This window comes from Capricornis sumatraensis, chromosome 9 (genome assembly GCF_032405125.1).
Source record: "Capricornis sumatraensis isolate serow.1 chromosome 9, serow.2, whole genome shotgun sequence".
Lineage (NCBI taxonomy): Eukaryota > Metazoa > Chordata > Mammalia > Artiodactyla > Bovidae > Capricornis > Capricornis sumatraensis.
In genome coordinates, this window is record NC_091077.1 from 68,620,942 (window position 1) to 68,642,873 (window position 21,932).

At 43.5% G+C, this 21,932-nt stretch overlaps 1 protein-coding gene and 1 non-coding gene across 2 annotated transcripts in view; one reads left to right on the forward strand and one right to left on the reverse strand.

Moving 5' to 3' along the window:
- Positions 1–21,932, reverse strand: part of ADAM19 (ADAM metallopeptidase domain 19) — a 92,399-nt gene that overhangs the window by 49,190 nt on the left and 21,277 nt on the right. Inside the window, exon 4 of the mRNA XM_068979279.1 lies at positions 4,123–4,201. Coding sequence (XP_068835380.1) covers positions 4,123–4,201 — 79 coding nt within the window. The remainder of the gene's footprint in view (positions 1–4,122; positions 4,202–21,932) is intronic.
- On the forward strand, positions 19,604–19,710 carry LOC138086751 (U6 spliceosomal RNA). The gene has a single exon (XR_011145447.1). It is a non-coding gene; the product is annotated as a U6 spliceosomal RNA (small nuclear RNA).

The window sequence follows — 21,932 nt, forward strand, 5'->3', positions numbered from 1 at the left end:
CTCTGCTGAGAGTGATAAAGCACTAACCCAGACAGACGGACACAAACCAGGGCTGTCCTCAGCAGACCTATGGGTGATAACAAGGGACACATTCCTATAAACTTTGTCCCAAATAAGTCAAAAGAGGTAAGTTGGAGCAAAGAGAAAAAAGGTAAAATCCCCAGAGCGCAGTCTGGTTCTAAGGTCTTAAAAAGGATGTAAACTATGTAGTTGCAGATACGGAAGCCTTATCTTTCCCCACCAGCGTCCTGTGAGCAGGGCCAATCAGAAATGTCCGGCATTCGCCCACATAACAACAGTCTGACTGAGCCATCACCAGGACCACACTTGACTGCGGTTGTTCCCTGGTCCCCAGCAGGCAGGCCTGTGAACCAGGAGACAGCTAAGTAAGCCATTTGTCTACATTCTCCAGTTCCAGTACCGCCCAGCTCTAGGTGTGACTGCAGTATAACATGCTTTAAATATATAAAGGGTCTTCACACACATCACCGCGTGACATAATAATGCCTGCCATTTACTGTCATTAACAACAAGAGCTAACATCTACCCACTACTGCTCCTGGATAAACAACGTACATAGATTTTTTTCCCCTTTAATTTTGATCATAGTCTTATGAGGTAGATACTGTTATTCTCACTCTCAACTAAAGTTGGAGAGGTTTCAAGTCATTCACAGACCACAGTGCAAAGTGGAGACGCAAACCCTAGCAGCCTGATTTCAGGCTCCACGCTCGGCCGATCTTAGCAAAAGCAGACCCAGCAAAGTACATGGGCTTAATTTGTCAAAGCTCTATTATCAGGACCTTGGAGATCCAGTGGCTAAGACTCCATACTCCCAAGGCAGGGAGGCTGGGGTTCAATATCTGGTCAGGGAACTAGATCCCACGTGCTATAACGAAGAGCTTCCATGTTGCAACTAAGACCCAGCACAGTCAAATAAATATTAAAAATAAAAATAAAAAGCTCTATTATCTTTCAACACTGACTCAGACTGAGGTGTTAGTCTAAGCCTTGCTGCTGAGAGCAAGCAAAAAAGCATGCTCCTTTTTCCCATCTTCTCTCAGTTTCCTCATCTGTAAAATGTAGTGTTGGAAGAGATGCTTATAAATTCCCATAAAAGTCAGTGATTCATCTTACCCTTCCATATCCCTGAGAGTCATATCTTAGCATATCCAATATTCAGATGAGGAAACTCAACGTTAATATGGCTGAAAGGGTTTTTCAGGTCACACAGCTGGTTAAAGCCAAGACTAAAACCCTGGCTTCAGACCCCAAACTCTGCAATTTGTTCTACTGGAACACACCATTCCCCCTGTGACCTGACCTAGATCAGGGCTGGAACCCATGGGCCTGGCAATAAGCAGGATCAGGTTCCCAGAACTCCCACTACCCCCAGCCAAGTTTTGTGAGAGAGTGTGGTCTACAACACTTGGGTCAGCTGAAGCTAAGTGGTTTATTCCATTCCCATTTCTCTTTGGGTCTTCAGCTCCCAAATAAGAATACTGACTGGGAACCCCCGGGGCTGGGTGGGGGCTTTGCAAGACCCCAGCAGGAGGGGATGTACTGAACAAGAAAACAAAGTCACCCCTACTTTAGCTGGGATGCACACTGGTCAACGAGCCCTTTGGGAAGGAGGGGCTGTCTGGGAGGGAGGGGAAGTTCTGTCACTGCCCTCTTTTTGTCAAAGGCCCTCACAGCATCTCTGCCCAATCCTGAGAGCACAAAGAACAAGTACATGAACACAACAGCCATGAAGTCATCGCATTCCTTCTCAGTCTCTCGGCCTGAGGGGGCCACCCTGAGGGGGCTTTCGTAGCAGGAAGCATGAGCTCATGGCAAACTCATGCACTGAGACCCATTCTTCAGCTCTGGGTACAGAAGTGCAAGAGCCCAACGCAGAGGAGGGTGCTTTGTGAGGTCATAATGGCGAGGGGCTTCCAGCGCTTGTCCGTCCCCGCCCATCTCGCGGGAGACAGAGAACCGAAGTCAAGCGAGGAAGAAGTTTCAACCAGGGGCCATGAAAAAGGTGTGGAGCCACAGCTGGGGCCAGCTCCCCCAGAGATGAAAGGACACGGGCTACTCTGCTGCAGGCACTGGCCACTCCCTCCCCATCCAGGAAGGTCTCAGTGAAGAAGGCAGCACTGCTCCTCACATCCAAAGATCCAACATAGCCCCGCAGTACCTACTTACTTCAGACCTCACAGACCCCACGGAAACATAACTGTCCTGTGTCCCTCTCCTCACTCAAGGGTGATCTGATCAACTCATCTGTGCTGTTAACAACTGACAGTGGCTGTTATTATCTTCTAGGCTATTCTAAAGACTGGCAGGGCTATTTTAAAGACAGGGTCATGTGGGAATCGCGGGTTCCACAGGAAGCTGTTGGAGGGGCACTGAGGCACTGTGCTGCCTACCCAGCACATCTCCCAGGTCTGCACCCAATGAAAGCCCACCAGAGGCAAAAGACACTGCTCCTCCTGCCTGCATCCATCTTCCCCTCTCCTTCACCCCTGCTCTTTGCCATAGAGTTTGAGAGTGCTAAGTTGCTTCAGTTGTATCCGACTCTTTGTGACCTTACAGACTGTAGCCTGCCAGGCTCCTCTATTCATGGGATTCTCCAGGCAAGAACAGAGTCTGAGAAGGATCACTCAAATCTAGAATTTCTCAACTTGGGCACCACTGACATTTGAGACAGGATAACTGCTGTGGAGGGATGCCTGTGCACTGGAGAGTAACATCCCTGGCCCCTACCCACCAGACAGTAACAGCCACCTCCCAGTCGTGACAGTCCAAACTATCTCCATACATTGCCAAGCCTCCCATCCTTTGTTGGCTAAAATGGTCAAAGAAACAAATAGAACATTTTAGTTTATTTGCACCTGATTAAAATTGGTATAAATCATCACGAAGCATATTTTCCTTGCTTTATTATGTTAGTTACCAACATAGTCAACAAAGGTTTTTAAGAAGTGACTTAAACCAAAATCACTCCTAATTGAGAACCACTACTCTAATCCAAGTCGGACACGACTGAGCAACTGAACTGAACTGAACTGAACTGACTCTAATCCTACAAATTCTAACAGATGCCCTCTAGGAAAAGCTAGCAAATCATGAAATGTGTGTGATTCACGAGCTTAAATGTCCACTGGTGACCAAATGGCATGATGAAGCAAACTAAAAGACTAAAACTGAAAGACCAGCTTTTAACTGACAAATTTTGGTGCAAGAGACTTCCCTGGTGGCCCAGTGGTTAAGAATTCAGCTTTCAATGCAGGAATTGTGGGTTCGATCCCTGGTCCGGGACCTAAGATCCTACCCGTCGTCGCTGTTTAGTTGCTAAGTCATGTCCCACTCTTTTGCAAGCTCATGGACCGCAGCCCACCAGGTTCCTCTGTCCACAGGAATTCCCAGGCAAGAATACTGGTGTGGGCTGCCATTTCCTCCTCCAAGGGATGTTTCCAGACCAGAGATCAAACCCTTGTCTCCTGCATTGCAGGTGGAATCTTTACTGCTGGGCCACCAGGGAAGCCTAAGATCCTGCATGACGGGCGGCAACTAAGCCCATGCACCACAACTAGAGAGCCCAAACACTGCTAAGACCCAACGCAGCTAAAAATAAATGAATTAAAATTTTTTTTTTCTTAAATTTCTGTACTAACAGCCAGACTCAAGTTTGAGGGAGAAAAATAGCCAATATGAAAATAGCAGCAAAATGAGAAAATCTTCACATCCTAAACTCACATTGACAAAGCAGACCACAAAAGTTTACCCACCCATGTGAAAAGGCAACTAACACCTGACTGGGTGAAACAATCGCAAATCGTTTCTTTTACTTAGATTTTTGTTAGGATGTGGGCAATACAGTGATTTCTATCAATTTTAATCAGATGCCATAAGCTTAAAATATGGTTTATTTCACCTTTTTAGCCAGCAAAGCGTTATGAATCCATGAAACAACAAATTCATATGTTGTTTTTCCTGCTCATTCCCTGGATCTCAGTCAGGGAAAACAGTTCCTTCAGAGGAGGCATTGTCTTCACTGAGCTGCTCTCCTGGCTTCCTAGGGGTGGGGTTGGGACAGGGAAGCTGCCTGGGAGATATGTGTTGATCTGAACTTACCTCGGATTTCAGGGTGGTGGTTTGAGCGTCGCCACTTGGAGTATAACGTGTTTCTGTGTAGGCTGGAGCAAAAAGGTGCCTGAATAGAATAAAAAAAGACATTTGTCTCCTTAGAAAATAGACTTTACCCTCCTGGGAACAGTAGCCAGAGATTCTAACTGAACCTGGTAGAACCAACCCCGAGCATCTCCATGCAGAAGAAACAGGGCAGCCTTACGGCAGGGCTCAAGGAATAAAAAGAAAAGCAGAATGAAGTTGGTTATGAATTTTGTGTTCACTGGGATCATCACTTAATTCAGCCACAACCAGATGCTGCTGAGCACCAAAGCAGTGCTATTAGATCTTAATTTGTTCTGGGTCCTGGGAAGATCATGTGCAAACACACTCACAGAACTTCCCAGGGTCTGTGGACCCTACTGTATACCTTAACTGATTATTTTCCCAGCACATCCACTAACTTTTGGTATCAGCACACCAACCATTCTTTAAGGGAATCCCTCCTCCCTGTTGCAGGTTTTGTTAAGATTGACAATTGACAATCAAGGTATCCTACCTAGCCTTGGCCCACTGTGCAAGCCAAGCCAATGGAGTAATGCTGCAAGAACGTAACAGATGGGAGCTATGTATCTGCTCCTTTGTTCCTGCTGCAAGGATTCTGGAAGTTTCCTTTGCCCATCTTTTATGAGACTTAATGGTTCAGATTTCCTGAGACCTGGTTCTGTGTGTTACCTTTTCAATATTTCTTTTTTTTTTCTTTCTAAAACTGGATGTTGGTTTCTCTCCTGTTATAGACCTCTAGAAGTTGAGGTTAAGAATCCTTTGCCCAAGGCAAGGTGACCCCGAATAAGGCTTTTAGAATTTCTCTGAAAGTTAAAAGAGAAATAAAAATGCCAAATGGATTCTTCAACTAGTTCAGCCACATTAAAAGCAGAATGAATCTAAAGAAAATCGAGGTTAGGAAGCAAAATGGTTTTTAATGGAAGGCATCATTAAAAATTGGAGTCTAACAAAAAAGAATTAAGTGGATCTCTATCTTTTACTATGGAAAGATGTTTAAAATGGAGTCAGATGAAAAATTTCAGGAAAGTATGTACTTTTTAAATCCCTTTAAATGGAAAAGTAATAGCAGTATACACTAGGGCAGGCATTGACAACAGCTGGAGAAGGACATGCCTGTCGGTAGTGGTAGTGATCTCAGGGGACTACAGAAGATGTCCACAATGTAAGCTGTATATTTCTGAAAAACTGGCTGATTAAAAAAAAATAATTATCATGTGTTTATTTTGAAAACGGAAAATCTAATTTGAAACTGCCTTTTAAAAAAAGAAAAAAATACAAGCTGGTGCCAGCGCAGAAAGCCAAAGGAATCCTCAGGGACCACCCTGGTTTTGTAAGAGGTGACATTTCCCACAAGACAGGGTCACTGAAGAGGGTTTCTAGGGTCACTCCAGAGTCACTTCCAGCTCTAAGTTCTGGGACTCCAGACTCTCAGATTCCCCTCCGCCCCCAGAGCACAGTCAGAAGGCAAATGCCACAAAGATCTTCTCCTGCACGATATCAAGCCCTTCAACATCCAGCCTTGAACAAGAAGAAAAGAAACCCAACAGGGAGATGTAAAAACAAAGCAAAGCAGAAAACCTAGTTTGTGTAGAGAAACTCCAACTTACATGGCAAGTTTGGGTCAGTAGCTAAATTGCCAGATTCTTTCTTCCTCTTTCTCCTTAACATCTCACCAGCCAAGGATCTAAGGGAAGAGTCACTCATTTGTCTGAAGGAGATAAACTCTAAGCCCCAGGAGGACAGAGGCCAAGCTGTTTGCTCACCAGTATATACTGGTGCTTAACATTTACTCAAAGGAAGGATGTGTTAACTACTGAATGAATCAATGAGTGAGTGAAGGAGGTAGTCACTGAGCATGCTAGGAGCTTAGGGCATGGTGTGGAATCTGAGAGACTAAGCTTCAGCCCCTGCTCTGACATTTACTATCTCTATAGCCAGAAGGGAGTTACTTTACCTCTCTGAACCTCTGTTTCCTCTTCTGCAAAAACCCTTCTGCTCAACAGAGTTGTCATCAGAGTAAAATGACATAATGCATGAAAAGAACTTAAAATCAGGCCTGGCTCAGAGTGGAGCTCAGGAAACGTTAGTGATTATCACAATTGCTTTCAACAGGGATTGTGATGGGAAGAACCAAGAAAAACTGGCGGAATTTACCTATTTCCTTCCAACTCCCCCCAGCCATAACCTCCCCAGTATATCACTTGAAAGAGGCGAGAAAACAATGAGCTCATTCCTGCAGCCCATTTCTGTGGTCTACTTTACAGACTGCATAATGGATGGCCAGTCAGGAGCTCAGAATATAATGGTTCATCCCGGGTGCCAGATGTGAATGTTCCCACAAAGTGCACTCCTGGAACCACATCCTCAGCCTCTTCGATGTCTTGGGAGTTGAGGGGTGGGGTGGAATATTCATCTAGTAACACCAGGATGATCCAAAAAAGAGAGCAATCTAGACAACCTCAGAGGAGTCCAAATTCTTGTCAGTTCTCAGCCACACGTCCTCAGAAGGGTGAGCATCATTCTACACCTTCCTGTTCTGAGGTTCTGCCTCTGTCACTCAGAGCCTCAGCATTGAGAGAGACATCAAGAATCATTAAGCCAAACTGGCTAGACTACGTGTTCCTTGAGAACAGGGAGCACACGGCTGCCTTGTTCAAGGCTTCTCCTCAGCTCCTAGCATCAGGCAGGTTTATTCTGTGAAAAAGTGGATGAATGGATAAATGAATGAACAAATGAATCCTGCACCTTGTGTAGGAATCTGCCAAATGGCCATCCTGCACTGGACATCTCCGGACCACCCACTCCATTCCTGACCACATACGGTAGTTAGAGAAAGTTGTTACACTGAACCAAAAGCTACCTTTCTCTGTAATCTGTACCCACTGGCCTCATTCTGTTTTCTGAGTCTACATGAAACAATTCTTCCACCTAACTGCCCTTTTCAGGATCAGCAGCATCAGCATCACCTAGGAATTAGTTTAAAATGCAGATTGTTAAAAACAAAACAAAAAACAAAGCAGATTGCCCAGCCTCATCCCAGATGGCCTGAAGAACACAGAAACTGATACTGGAGCCCAGACATCTGTTGTAATAACTCTTTGAATGATTCTCATGCAGAACCACCACCCTAGACCGCAAGTTCGCAACATATTTTTAAAGCAGGCAAACTTCAGAAATATCCACCTGTCTCACCTTTCTGCATACATCACACCCTGTATCTTTCTGAGCTAAAGAAACCCCAAAAAGTTGCCATCAAAATAGCTCATGTGTATTTATTTAAGTGTGAAATCATTCCACCTTCACAATACACCTATGAGGACACTGACCTTCAGACCTGTAATTTGTCCAAGCTGTCACAGCACAGCATCAGAGGCAGGTTTCAAAGCCAAGTCTGTTAGACCAGACCACTTTTTAAGCAGCTGTCTGCTCTGTCTCTATTAGAAGTGATAGCTGAGTGATAGTTGCTCAGTCATGCCTGACTCTTTGCAACCCCATGGACTGTAGCCTGCCAGGCTCCTCTGTCTATAGAATTCTCCAGGCAAGATTACTGCAGTGGGTTCCCATTTCCTTCTCCAAGGAAGGAAAAAGCATATTAGAAAGCAGAAGCATAAAATGAAAACATTGTCAGCAGTAGTCCAAGGAACAATTTCATGGTGATGACAGCAGTTTTGAGAACATGTGATGCCACAAAAAAGGAGGCTCCTGGCTCTTAGACGTGAGAATATCTGCAGAGAAGAGAAAAGGGATAGCAAAACACAGGGCAGCACTATTTCAGTTGCTTTTTTTTCTCAATAATCCTTTCCCCAAATGGGGTTGCAATATTAGCCAGGAAGGTCATCCTTCCTTCTATAAGCAAAAGGATGGGTCACGTTTCATCACTACCATCTGTGCAATTGTACTGATTCATAAAACGCTGCTTTTAAATGCTCCACAGTGCCCCCAAGCTAGGCCCATCTATGCCCCCATGCCCAGGTGGTGCCTTGGCACTGCTCTAAGCACCAAAGACGATCCCCTCAGAGACGGGGCCGCACAGCCCCTGAGCGGCCCAGCTCAGCCCAGCCGTCCCTTCTCCAACCACATCTTGTTCTCATCTCCTCTCTGACAAGGGGCTGGCTCAGCAGATCTGCAGGAAGCCGTCTCTCACCACTGGAGTGTATTAGGTTTTTCAGGAAACAGTTGTGAGTGATGTGCATCCAGGAAGAGAGAAGGACTGTCCAAGATTTCCCACCCCGCCCCCTCCTTTTTCTGGCTTTGACAGAAAAGCAGTTTCTGAAGAAGTGCCTCCCACCCGTGCCCTCAGGGCTCACAAGCCCATCGGCAGGCAGAGATCACACACCATCCCAAGGCTCACTGCAGTGCTCACTTTGGGAGAAACCCTGGCTGCCCTGACCCCAAAGTCCTCAAGCAATCTCCTGACTCTTTGCGTCTTCTGAAACCCAACTGGGAAAATAAACTGTCTTCCAACTACTGGACATAAAATGTAAGGTCACTCTTCAGAGAAGGACAACAGAATTGCCCATGGTGGCCTGGAAACTACACTCAGCCAGACCCCAAACACGCTGCAGTTGCAACAGCCCTGACTCACCTTTTCCAAGGCTCACAGGCCTCAGATACAGAACTGTCTCTTTAATGATTATATGTTATTAAACAATAACTAAATCGCTAAATTGTATAGACTCTTTGCAACCCTATGGACTGCAGTCCGCCAGCCTCCTCTGTCTATGGGATTCTCTCCATGGGATTCTCCCAGCGAGAATACTGGAGTGGGGAGCCTTCTCCAGGGGATCTTCCCCACCAAGGGATCAGACTCTCACATCGCCTGCTTAGCAGGCAGATTCTTTATCACCGAGCCACCAGGGAAGCCCTTAAAGGCTATGGACTTGTCAGACCAATTTCAAATGCTTCTTAGAAACTTCTAAGAAACTTCTTAGAAACTTAGAGAAATAAGTTTCTCTAAAACTCCTTCTGGGGAAAGAGAAGTGACAGGACTAAAACAAATTTGCAAAACATCTTCCTGAGTTCAATCCCCCTACCCTGCTACTACAGATAAGCAAATCAGTGAAGACAAGCGATAACAATTTCCAAACTACCTTGAAAAACAACCTACCCAGGCAAGCTCAGCCATAAACAAACATGAGTCTGCTCATCCCAGTGGCTGTTTTCACTGACACCTCCTTCTCCCAGGTCTTGCTTCGTATCTGGCTCTTTCAGGAGTATCGGGGCACTTATGCACTGGTAGTGCTTGGGAGGCAAGCTGAGCTGGCCCCTCTCCTCCTCTCCGGGGGAGCTGCTCGCTCACCCCATCCACCTGTGGAGCTGGTGACACAGGCCCTTCCATTTCTCCCTCACATTCCTAACGCCGTCATTATGGGACTCGCCACAGTAACACCGCACCCGGAAAGGCTGTGGAAAAGTATAAAGCCCCAGGCCCCACTGAGAATTTAAGTCTCTAGAGAAGGACTCAGAAATCTATATTTTTAATAGTTTTTCCAGGTGATGCTTTTTCAGGCTGTGGGAATTCTACTCCATTATACCAATTTTAACATTCTTAATTCTTTTTCTCATTTCTAGCCTCCGAAAGCACCCTCTCAAAATCTAAAGATGACACCAGCCCAACCTAGAAGGCAAGTCCAGGGCCCAGTCTCAGTACCAGCTGCACTCTCCAGCTGTCATTTCAAACCCTGAAAATCAGGCAAAAGATCACGGTGGTGCCTTTCAATGTTATTCAAGAGCACTGACAAACTGCAGACTCTGAGAAGCCTGACTGAGGTTCTTTGGACTCCGTCGGGGGAAATGTAGCTTTGAAAGACTATTTACAATTAATTAAGGCAGCTCTTGTAAAACCCTGTAAGAGTAGATGTTAACTTGTAAAAACTTTATAAGATACAACATCGATGCAAAGGATTTCCACCTAACAGAAAAGATAACCCTCAAGGTTATGATTTTATTGCCTCTAGGATAGTAACCAATTTTATATGTAATTTAGCAATGTTATCTCAGCATTCTCTGTCCACTATTGAAATATATATGTATATATACACGTACACCTATATATGTTTCCCTTATCTATCCAGTTTTTATACCAGTTTTATAATTTTGTTGGTTCCCTCATTAATTAAATAAAACTTAGACAAAAGCTCACTAGTGAAAAAAAGAACTGTTTTCACTTGAGCCACCTAAATTCTGTTTCCTAGACTGCAAATAAACAATGTGATAATTATGATCTCATAGCCCCACTGAGAGGATCAAATGAGAAAATACATTCAAAATACTAGCTATGACATTTTTAAGTTCTGTGAATTCGGACAAATTAGTTAGCCTCTCTGAGTCTGTTTTCTCATCTATAAAATGGGGGAAATAATAGAATCTACTTCATAGAATTGTTATACAAAGTTAGAAAAGTATCTATGAATATCTGCTAAATAAAATGAACAAAAGCAAAAGAACTCTTTGTAAAGTATAAAGTATTTGTTTCTACAAATATCACTGCGAACATTTTCTCCAGGACTAGCTATGTGCACGTGGGCTTCCCAGGTGGTGCGGTTGGTAAAGAATTCGCCTGCCAATGCAGGACATGCAAGAGACCTGGGTTCAATCCCTGGATTAGGAAGATCTAGAGAAGGAAAGGGCAACCCCCTTCGGAATTCTTGCCTGGACAGAGGAGCCTGGTGGGCTACAGTCCGTGGGGTCACAAGAGTCAAACACAATTAAGCGACTGAGTGCACACACACATCTATGGGCACATGGGGTAAAACTAGGTAATTTTCAAACCAAGACAATGGGTTTCTGAGGTTTTAATAATACTAGTCTCTCTCCCTTTGGGTATGTTTGGAAATTTCTATATTCATATTTTTTTAACCAGAGAGGCAATACTAAGCATGTCACAAGCTCCTCAGCCTCAGTTTCCCTTTCTCTCAAATGGAAATGGTGATACCCAGGACAGGCACACACTGGGAAGAGCTTTTAGTATAATGGCCAGTGTCCATATTTGGGACAAAATAACAGATTCAGTAAGTAGTGTTTTGTTGTCTTTTGTTTTCAAAGAGCAAGAAAGAAAAGGGGAGGAGAGAGCTCAATCTGTCTCAGAACCAAGACTTCCAAAGCCGTGCTCATTTCACCTCTGACTCTAAAGGAATGGAAACAAAGCAACATGCCAAAGGCAAGGATCTAAAGCCAAATAAGGGGCCCACAGGCAGAGGCACTCCTTGGGCAGAGGTGTTTCTTAACTGATGTAAAGAGTAGGAGATCTCCTCTACCTCACTCACTCACTTGGATCAAGCATCATGGCTGCCAGAGGGCCAGCTCCAGGAGCAGTGCCACAAAGCAAGATGGTGCCACCCACAAGCCTGGCACAAAGCCAAAGCATGTGTCTTTCCTTCTATTAATGAAGTGTCCAAACAATGCATTAAATCAACACTGTTTTTCATGGATCGCATCTCATTACATCTTCTCCCAGTTCCTACAAGACCTGCACCCTTCCGACCAGCTCCTGGTCCTGTGTTTGGCTTTTGTGTTGTTGACCAAAGGATGTTTGGATGAGCACTGTTTACTCCTTTAGTCAGCAGGGCCTTCATTTAATCCTCTTCAGGCCTCACTCTTGGCTGCCTCCACGATGAATAACCTGTCTGTGCAAACAGGGCTGACCTCTTGGAGTGGGGATGCTTAACTGTCAGGGACCTAAGAGGCCTGCAGAATGGCTCACCCAAGAGGAGTTTATAAGTTTGTTTTGCAGTGTCCTGTAAAGTACCCATATAGGCACTTAGGGAATTGGATAAGAAGAGTTCGGGGAAATGAGAAAGCTTAAAAAAAAAAGTGCCTAGTGCATTAGCAAACAGTTTCTGGTAAATAACCACAGTTATCAGATTAACCGGAAGGGAAGAGTCAATGCAAGAGGCAATGGTTAAACTGTATAGTAAACTTTGGGGATAAGACACGGGGCAAGTGAAGAAAAGAAACCTCTAAGACCACAGGACCTCTGAAAATATGCTTAGAAAAAGGGAGTAGGTAGGCCATCCCATGAATAAAAGCAAACAAACAAAAAGCGAAGACCACAAACGAACCTGCCCTAAATGTGAGTTCCTGGTCCATTTTAGGCTCTGATTAAATATCCCAGTAACTTTGATAAACCTTGCCCAGTGTTTTTCAGCATGCTAAAGGACAAATCACAGCAAATGCACATGTCAAGACGGTTTGAACTTGAAAAGTCTTCCTAGATCACAGTGGACATGTGTCATCCTGGATTGCCCAGTATCTCTGCCATTTTCCTGGGAAAACAGTGCCAAGTTTGCATTTAGAGAAATATTCCCCTCTTGCTGCATGCTAAGTTGGGTCACCTGGAGTTAGTCGTAACAAAGTAGGACAATCAGGTCTCATTTCATTGAATTTCAAGATGAGTGACACCTGGTGAAAATGACTGGAACTGAGACACACCATTGGTGGCACCAGAAGAGACCACCTAACTTCCTGGACCCTGTCCTTTCAAGCCTTATTTCTTCAGCTTTTCCCTCACTCTGTTGTCTCATACCCTGCTCATGCAGCAGTTTTTTGGAGAGGAGGGGGATTGTGAATAAATTTCAGACAGCAACAAAAAAAATCTTTATATATGTAATCAGGTTCTCTGTTCAGTGCTTCTCCCCACACCACCCTCTACTCTTACCAATGTAGAATTTGAAAAAGAACAAAAGCAACCTACCAACATCACACAATTGTATTTTGCTTCAAAACTCATCAGTCTAAATAAAGTTAGCTAATCATCAGCAGTAGATAATCCAAGAGTTGGGCCATCCAGACACTGCCAGAAGGCAGAGAGGAAGGATGTTCATGAAATCTCATCAATGAATGCTTATTAAGCAGCATAATGTGGTACAAACTACAGGGCACGTGACCTCAGGAAAGCCAAGTCCCTCCCCGCTTGAATTCATCATGTATTTGCTCTGAATTCTTGGCCAAGGTGTGGTACCTCTTCAGAACCTCAGGCCATGCACTTGCAGGGCCTCTTTGGAACAGCCATTCCACAAATATGTACTGAGGCCAATCATGTGCCAGGCACTGTGCTAGGTGGTGCGGAGGAGGCAAGTACTGCTTTCCTGCTCTCCATGTGGCAACTCGCTCATGAGGATCAGAGGAGGCTGAAGGGGTGGCAGATCACAGCACCCTGGATGTGCAACTTTAGTGAAAGGATCATTTTGAGCCGAAGGCAACTGAGAAGAAGCAGATACAAGGAAAGGTCCCTGTCCTCCTTCCATGTGCCTAAAAAGAAGACATCAGTTCCCCAAGGTCCTCTACCAGGAAAGACAAAAGCTAATCAGCAGAGACAGTTTTAGGCCCCATCAGCCTGGAGACAGTACCAGAGGAATCTACACAACAAACATTACAAACCAGCCTTTATCTATCATGCAGTTCCCAAATATTTACCTTCCCACAGTTACCTGCCTTTCAATTCAGTTCAGTTCAGTCGCTCAGTCGTGTCCGACTCTTTGTGACCCCATGAATCTCAGCATGCCAGGCCTACCTGTCCATCACCAACTCCCGCAGTTCACTCAGACTCATGTCCATCGAGTCCGTGGTCATCACTTTCTCCTACTGCCCCCAATCCCTCCCAGCATCAGAGTCTTTTCCAATGAGTCAACTCTTCGCATGAGGTGGCCAAAGGACTGGAGTTTCAGCTTCAGCATCATTCCCTCCAAAGAAATCCCAGGGTTGATCTCCTTCAGAATGGACTGGTTGGATCTCCTTGCAGTCCAAGGGACTCTCAAGAGTCTTCTCCAACACCACAGTTCAAAAGCATTAATTCTTCTGCGCTCAGCCTTCTTCAGAGTCCAACTCTCACATCCATACATGACCACAGGAAAAATCATAGCCTTGACTAGACGGACCTTAGTCGGCAAAGTAATGTCTCTGCCTTTGAATATGCTATCTAGGTTGGTCATAACTTTTCTTCCAAGGAGTAAGCGTCTTTTAATTTCATGGCTGCAGTCACCATCTGGGTGATTTTGGAGCCCAAAAAAATAAAGTCTGACACTGTTTCCACTGTTTCCCCATCTATTTCCCATGAAGTGATGGGACCGGATGTCATGATCTTCGTTTTCTGAATGTTGAGCTTTAAGCCAACTTTTTCACTCTCCACTTTCACTTTCATCAAGGGGCTTTTTAGCTCCTCTTCACTTTCTGCCATAAGGGTGTGTCATCTGTATATCTGAGGTTATTGAGATTTCTCCCGGCAATCTTGATTCCAGCTTGTGCTTCTTCCACTCCAGCATTTCTCATGATGTACTCTGCATAGAAGTTAAATAAGCAGGGTGACAATATACAGCCTTGACGTACTCCTTTTCCTATTTGGAACCAGTCTGTTGTTCCATATCCAGTTCTAACTGTTGCCTCCTCGCCTGCATACAGGTTTCTCAAGAGGCAGGTCAGGTGGTCTGGTATTCCCATCTCTTTCAGAATTTTCCACAGTTGATTGTGATCCACACAGTCAAAGGCTTTGGCATAGTCAATAAAGCAGAAATAGATGTTTTTCTGGAACTCTCTTGCTTTTTCCATGATCCAGCGGATGTTGGCAATTTGATCTCTGGTTCCTCTGCCTTTTCTAAAACCAGCTTGAACATCAGGAAGTTCACAGTTCACATATTGCTGAAGCCTGGCTTGGAGAAATTTGAGCATTACTTTACTAGCATGTGAGATGAGTGCAATTGTGCGATAGTTTGAGCATTCTTTGGCATTGCCTTTCTTTGGGATTGGAATGAAAACTGACCTTTTCCAGACCTGTGGCCACTGCTGAGTTTTCCAAATTTGCTGGCATATTGAATGCAGCACTTTCACAGCATCATCTTTCAGGATCTGAAACATCTCGACTGGAATTCCATCACCTCCACTAGCTTTGTTCGTAGTGATGCTTTCTAAGGCCCACTTGACTTCACATTCCAGGATGTCTGGCTCTAGATGAGTGATCACATCATCATAATTATCTGGGTCGTGAAGATCTGTTTTGTACAGTTCTTCCATGTATTCTTGCCACCTCTTCTTAATATCTTCTGCTTCTGTTAGGTCCATACCATTTCTGTCCTTTATCAAGCCCATCTTTGCATGAAATGTTCCCTTGGTATCTCTAATTTTCTTGAAGAGATCTCTAGTCTTTCCTCTATTTCTTTGCATTGATCACTGAAGAAGGCTTTCTTATCTCTTCTTGCTATTCTTTGGAACTCTGCATTCAGATGCTTATATCTTTCCTTTTCTCCTTTGCTATTGCCTCTCTCCTTTTCACAGTTATTTGTAAGACTCCCCAGACAGCCATTTTGCTTTTTTGCATGTCTTTTCCATGGGGATGGTCTTGATCCCTGTCTCCTGTACAATGTCACGAACCTTATTCCATAGTTCATCAGGCACTCTGTCTATCAGATCTAGGCCTTTAAATCTATTTCTCACTTCCACTGTATACCTGCCTTTAGAAGCCTAAAACCTCTTTCCTTTTTCCTACCATTTCTCTACAAACTTATTGTTTTTTGTTGAAGATGCTACAGAAGCCTGACTGCCAACTGTCATTTATTTTTCTCTGGGTATCTCCCATGTATACACTTTAATAAACTTCTGTTTTTCTCTGCTAATCTCTTTTGTTACAGCTGAGAATTTGAACAGGTAGACAGAAATTGATTTTTCTTTCTTTCCAAGGCCATCTGTGAAAGTACTTTGAAAACACCAACAGGCCACACAGAAGGTAGGTATTACTAGTTGGTCCCTAGAAACCAAGTTTCTGTTTTATAACCTATTGGGCTGGCCAAAAACTTCCTTCCTTGCTAGAACTACTGCAAACCAGAGCAGCAATCAACTCCCAGTTTCCCTTAACAAGCTGCCTACAGCTTTGGAGGAGGGGTGCCTGTGCACGAGTGTGGGTGTGTGGAAAGCAGAGAGAGGAAGAGCTGCCTAGGGGTCAGGGACTCACCATCCTCAACACTGCTAGTCTCCTTTTCCACAGCCATATTCCTGTCATCACACAAATGAAAGGCCAGTTTAACCTTTGCATTCTTACCGAAGCCCCCAGTCCAGCATTAAAGCCAGATAAAGAGCTTTTAGCATACAATGAGTCTAACATCTCTCCCAACACTTAGATTCCCTCTTTCTCTAGCACTTCAGTCTTCCTCCAAGGGAATCCCTTCCCATGACTTGTCCTTCCTTTCCCAGGAAGGGGGACTTGGAAAGAGAAACCACGCCTGATATAATACAGCCATTCTACCCCTTGGCCCATCTGGATCTCTCTCCAGGGAGACTGATGCAAGAGAAGAAAACATGGGGGCTGCCAGTTTTCTGCAAAATCATAAGCTCAGGGGTGAAAGGAGGAGGAAAAGGGGGCAGTGGGGCACATGGGTGCTATGGAGGGGCCTGGCAGACAGCCATTTAAGTACAGAAGTCATAAAGACCCCAATTCTCCTTAAACTGGCTGAGGAGTCTGGCTCAGCTCCACCCACTCAATGATATCATTGTTTTCAGCAAAAGTCAATCTGAGAATCCACAAGGAGGTCCTCAGGGAGGCCTCATCAGTTCCTGGGAGACCAAGTGCTTAGAATTGTAGATAAGGGGGGAAGTCTATATACAAAGAGTCCAAATTATAAAGATAACCAGGGTAAGGACATACTTCACTTCTGCCAGAACTTTTAGGGTCATGGAAAGAATATAGGATGCTACTTTTCACATAGATTTTATCAATGGATTCCCAACCACCACAAGCAGGCAAAGTTGATGACTAGGGGTTGTTACCTTCAACTAATGGGAAAACTAAAGATCTGAGATGAGAAGTGGCTTATCCAAGGTTCCGCTACCAGCTAAGGACAAACCCTGGGACTCAAACCACTGTCCTGCTACTTTCTCAAGTCAGGAACCTCAGATTGGCCTTGGAAGCCATCCTCTTCCTCAGCTCATATTCAAGCCATCTCTCGGTCTCCATGATGCCACCCTAGTAATATCTGTGGAATTTGACTCTTCTGCCTGTATCTGCAATCTCTTCCCTAAATTAGATCAACATCACCTCCCCTTCAGATTCTAAAAAAGCTTTCGAATGAGTCTGATTACTATTGCCAGTCTTGCCCCTTTCAATCCATCCTCCAAACTTCCATCTAAGTAATCTTTCTCACATGCTTTGGATGCTGTCAGTATATGGCTTTTAAAATCATCTTTGTCAGCTTCCTGTTGCCCTCAAGATACACACCAACCCTTTTAATGAGGCTACAAAGCCCTTCAAGGACTCTCCCCTGCCCACCTGGACCATTTCCTTCCTCTTGCCTTCTATTCTAATTTCATCATCAACAAAGGCCTTTGTTCTTGCTACTGGCCCTGGGTGGAACTCACCCCCTTGTATAAACCAGCCCTCTACCACCCCCCTACTTCTTCCTTTTACTTTACTTCTCCTCGAAGGCTTCCCCAACCCCTGAGGCAGGGTAGGTTCCCCTTCCCCACGCTCCCACAGTACTTTCTACTTCCCCCCATCATAGCATGCCCCACACTGGTCAATAATGATTGGCTTATCTTTCTCCTCCACTGAGCAAGCACCAAGACAGCAGATTGGGTCTTGCTGGCCATTACTCTTCCAGGAACACTCAGGACTTAGCCCAATGCCAGCCACATGGCTGGTATGCACAGTATTTGTTAAATGAAGGAAGAGAAAGTAAGAGAGACAGGAAGTTAAGAATTCCCAACGAGTAATCCATAACTCAAACCCAGTACACTGGAGACTCTTGTTAGTAAAACCAGGGATTCTCTGACCCAATAACTGCTCCCAGGTGAGTTTGAGCAAGACCTGCAATTTGCTCCAGGGTACCCAAAAGCCTGTTCATTCAGTATTCAAGGTATCAACCAAAGGTGTGTGTATGTCACTGAGTTCTAAATAGAGAAAGAGTAAAGGTTACCTTCTTAAAATCACTAAATCTCAGGACAGAACCAGTCCAGAGGCCTCAGAACTGGCCTCCTCCTCCCATAGAGAAGGAGAACTCTTCCCCAGATAATCATGTTCCATTTCCTAAGCACAAACGCTGAAGAGCAGAGATATCCTCCAGCTTCCAGAGAGTCTGGATGAAGAATCTAGGCACATCCTTGAAGATGAAAAATTAGGTCTGTAAGGTGGGACTTCAAGCACATCTCCCAAATCCAAATGCATAGCCATACGTCAATCTCCATCCTGCTCTCCAGGCCCTGCTTCTCAGGAGACCCCATCCACCCACTCTGAGTTGTGGAAGAAGCTATATTTTCCCTTGGACCAGTCCCTCTCAGGCCAAGGCTCCATCCACCAGGTCCATCTCCTTTCACTCAGCTCAGCCCAAATTTCCCTTCAATGAAGAGGGGTGGAGAAAGGGCTTCTACTCATCGAGGTGCAGGAAATACAGTTCAGCTTTAAATTGCACCTCAAGCCTCTTCCCTAAAAATGTCACACCTACCTCTCTGACCATGTGGTTTTACCAGAAGCAAGAGAGAACCCAACTCAAGGTCAAAAATAAGAGGACCAAAAAAAAAGGGAACTCTAAGTCACTCAAATCCTCAGGTAGCCGAAATGTAGAAGGGCAAAAAACCCCTTCCCCACTGCCACATACCACTCTTCTGAAATACAATGATTTGGCTAGCTGGAATACTGAATTCCTAAGAGTTTATTAGCACTACAGTTTTGGTTCCCCTAGATCCAGACCAAATATTTATATATTAATTTCTCAGTCTGAATTCCTTTCTCATTCTTCCACTCATCTCTCCTCCCTCCTTCATCCAAAGCTTCCCCTCCTTGCTCCCACAAGACAGAGCTCCAAGGAACCCTCCTTAGGGAAGCTTTCTCTAGCTCCCAATCAGAAATTCTTCCTTCCTATGTCTCCCTCTGTACTTTACTTTTAACTCTATTAAGTAAATCTATAACCAGCTTCTTATTATGCTGTGTGAGTATATTCTCTCCCACAGAGAGTAAATAGCTGGAGGGCAAGGATATGGTCTTTGCATCTACTCCCTAGAACACCTAGCACAGGACTTTACACATGCTCAATAACTATTTGCTGAAATCAATACTTCCAAGATACAGTAATCAAAACAACATGGCACTGGCACAAAAACAGATATGTGGATCAACAGAACAGAACAGAGAGTCCAGAAATAAACCTGCACATCTACCATCAATTAATCTTCAACAAAGGAGGTAAGAATATACAATGGAAAAAAAGGCTCAGCAAGTGGTGTTGGGGAACTTGGACAGCTGCATGTAAATGAGTGAAGTTAGAACACATCCACTCACCAACACAAAAATAAACTCAAAGTGGCTTAAAGACTTAAACATAAGACATGACACCATAAGCTCCGAGAAGAGAATATAAGCAAAACATTCTCTGACATAAATCATACCAATCTTCTCTTAGGTCAGTCTCCCAACGTAATAGAAATAAAAGCAAAAATAAACAAACGGGTGGTCACTTCGGCAGCACGTATACTAAAATTGGAATGATACAGAGAAGATTGGCATGGCCCCTGTGCAAGGATGACATGCAAATTCGTGAAGCATTCCATATTTTTAGCAAAAATCAACAAAGCCAAAAGCTGGTTCTTTGAAAGGATAAATAAAATTGACAAACCATTAGCCAGACTCATCAAGAAACAAAGAGAGAAAAATCATATCAATAAAATTAGAAATGAAAATGGAGAGATCACAACAGACAACACAGAAATACAAAGGATCATAAGAGACTACTATCAGCAATTATATGCCAATAAAATGGACAACGTGGAAGAAATGGACAAATTCTTAGAAAAGTACAACTTTCCAAAACTGAACCAGGAAGAAATAGAAAATCTTAACAGACCCATCACAAGCACGGAAACTGAAACTGTAATCAGAAATCTTCCAGCAAACAAAAGTTCAGGTCCAGATGGCTTCACAGCTGAATTCTACCAAAAATTTTGAGAAGAGCTAACACCTATCCTACTCAAACTCTTCCAGAAAGTTGCAGAGAGAGGTAAACTTCCAAACTCATTCTATGAGGCCACAATCACCCTAATACCAAAACCTGACAAAGATGTCACAAAAAAAGAAAACTACAGGCCAATATCACTGATGAACATAGACGCAAAAATCTTCAACAAAATTCTAGCAATCAGAATCCAACAACACATTAAAAAGATCATACACCATGACCAAGTGGGCTTTATCCCAGGGATGCAAGGATTCTTCAATATCCGCAAATCAATCAATGTAATTCACTACATTAACAAATTGAAAAATAAAAGCCATATGATTATCTCAATAGATGCAGAGAAGGCCTTTGACAAAATTCAACATCCATTTATGATAAAAACTCTCCAAAAAGCAGGAATAGAAGGAACATACCTCAACATAATGAAAGCTATATATGACAAACCCACAGCAAACATTATCCTCAATGGTGAAAAATTGAAAGCATTTCCCCTAAAGTCAGGAACAAGACAAGGGTGCCCACTTTCACCACTACTATTCAACATAGTTCTGGAAGTTTTGGCCACAGCAATCAGAGCAGAAAAAGAAATAAAAGGAATCCAAACTGGAAAAGAAGAAGTAAAACTCACTGTTTGCAGATGACATGATCCTCTACATAGAAAACCCTAAAGACTCCACCAGAAAATTACTAGAGCTCATCAATGAATATAGTAAAGTTGCAGGATATAAAATCAACACACAGAAATCCCTTGCATTCCTATACACTAATTATGAGAAAGTAGAAAAAGAAATTAAGGAAACAATTCCATTCACCATTGCAACGAAAAGAATAAAATACTTAGGAATATATCTATCTAAAGAAACTAAAGACCGATATATAGAAAACTATAAAACACTGATGAAAGAAATCAAAGAGGACACTAATAGATGGAGAAATATACCATGTTCATGGATCAGAAGAATCAATATAGTGAAAATGAGTATACTACCCAAAACAACCTACAGATTCAATGCAATCCCTATCAAGCTACCAGCGGTATTTTTCACAGAACTAGAACCAATAATTTCAAGATTTGTATGGAAATACAAAAAACCTCGAATAGCCAAAGCAATCTTGAGAAAGAAGAATGGAACTGGAGGAATCAACTTGCCTGACTTCAGGCTCTACTACAAAGCCACAGTCATCAAAACAGTATGGTACTGGCACAAAGACAGAAATATAGATCAATGGAACAGAATAGAAAGCCCAGAGATAAATCCACACACATATGGACACCTTATCTTTGACAAAGGAGGCAAGAATATACAATGGAGTAAAGACAATCTCTTTAACAAGTGATGCTGGGAAAACTGGTCAACCACTTGTAAAAGAATGAAACTAGATCACTTTCTAACTCCACACACAAAAATAAACTCAAAATGGATTAAAGATCTAAATGTAAGACCAGAAACTATAAAACTCCTAGAGGAGAACATAGCCAAAACATTCTCCAACATAAATCAAAGCAGGATCCTCTACGATCCACCTCCCAGAATTCTGGAAATAAAAGCAAAAGTAAACAAATGGGATCTAATTAAAATTAAAAGCTTCTGCACAACAAATGAAAATATAAGCAAGGTGAAAAGACAGCCTTCTGAATGGGAGAAAATAAATAGCAAATGAAGCAACTGACCAACAACTAATCTCAAAAATATACAAGCAACTTAGGCAGCTCAATTCCAGAAAAATAAATGACCCAATCAAAAAATGGGCCAAAGAACTAAATAGACATTTCTCCAGAGAAGACATACGGATGGCTAACAAACACATGAAAAGATGCTCAAC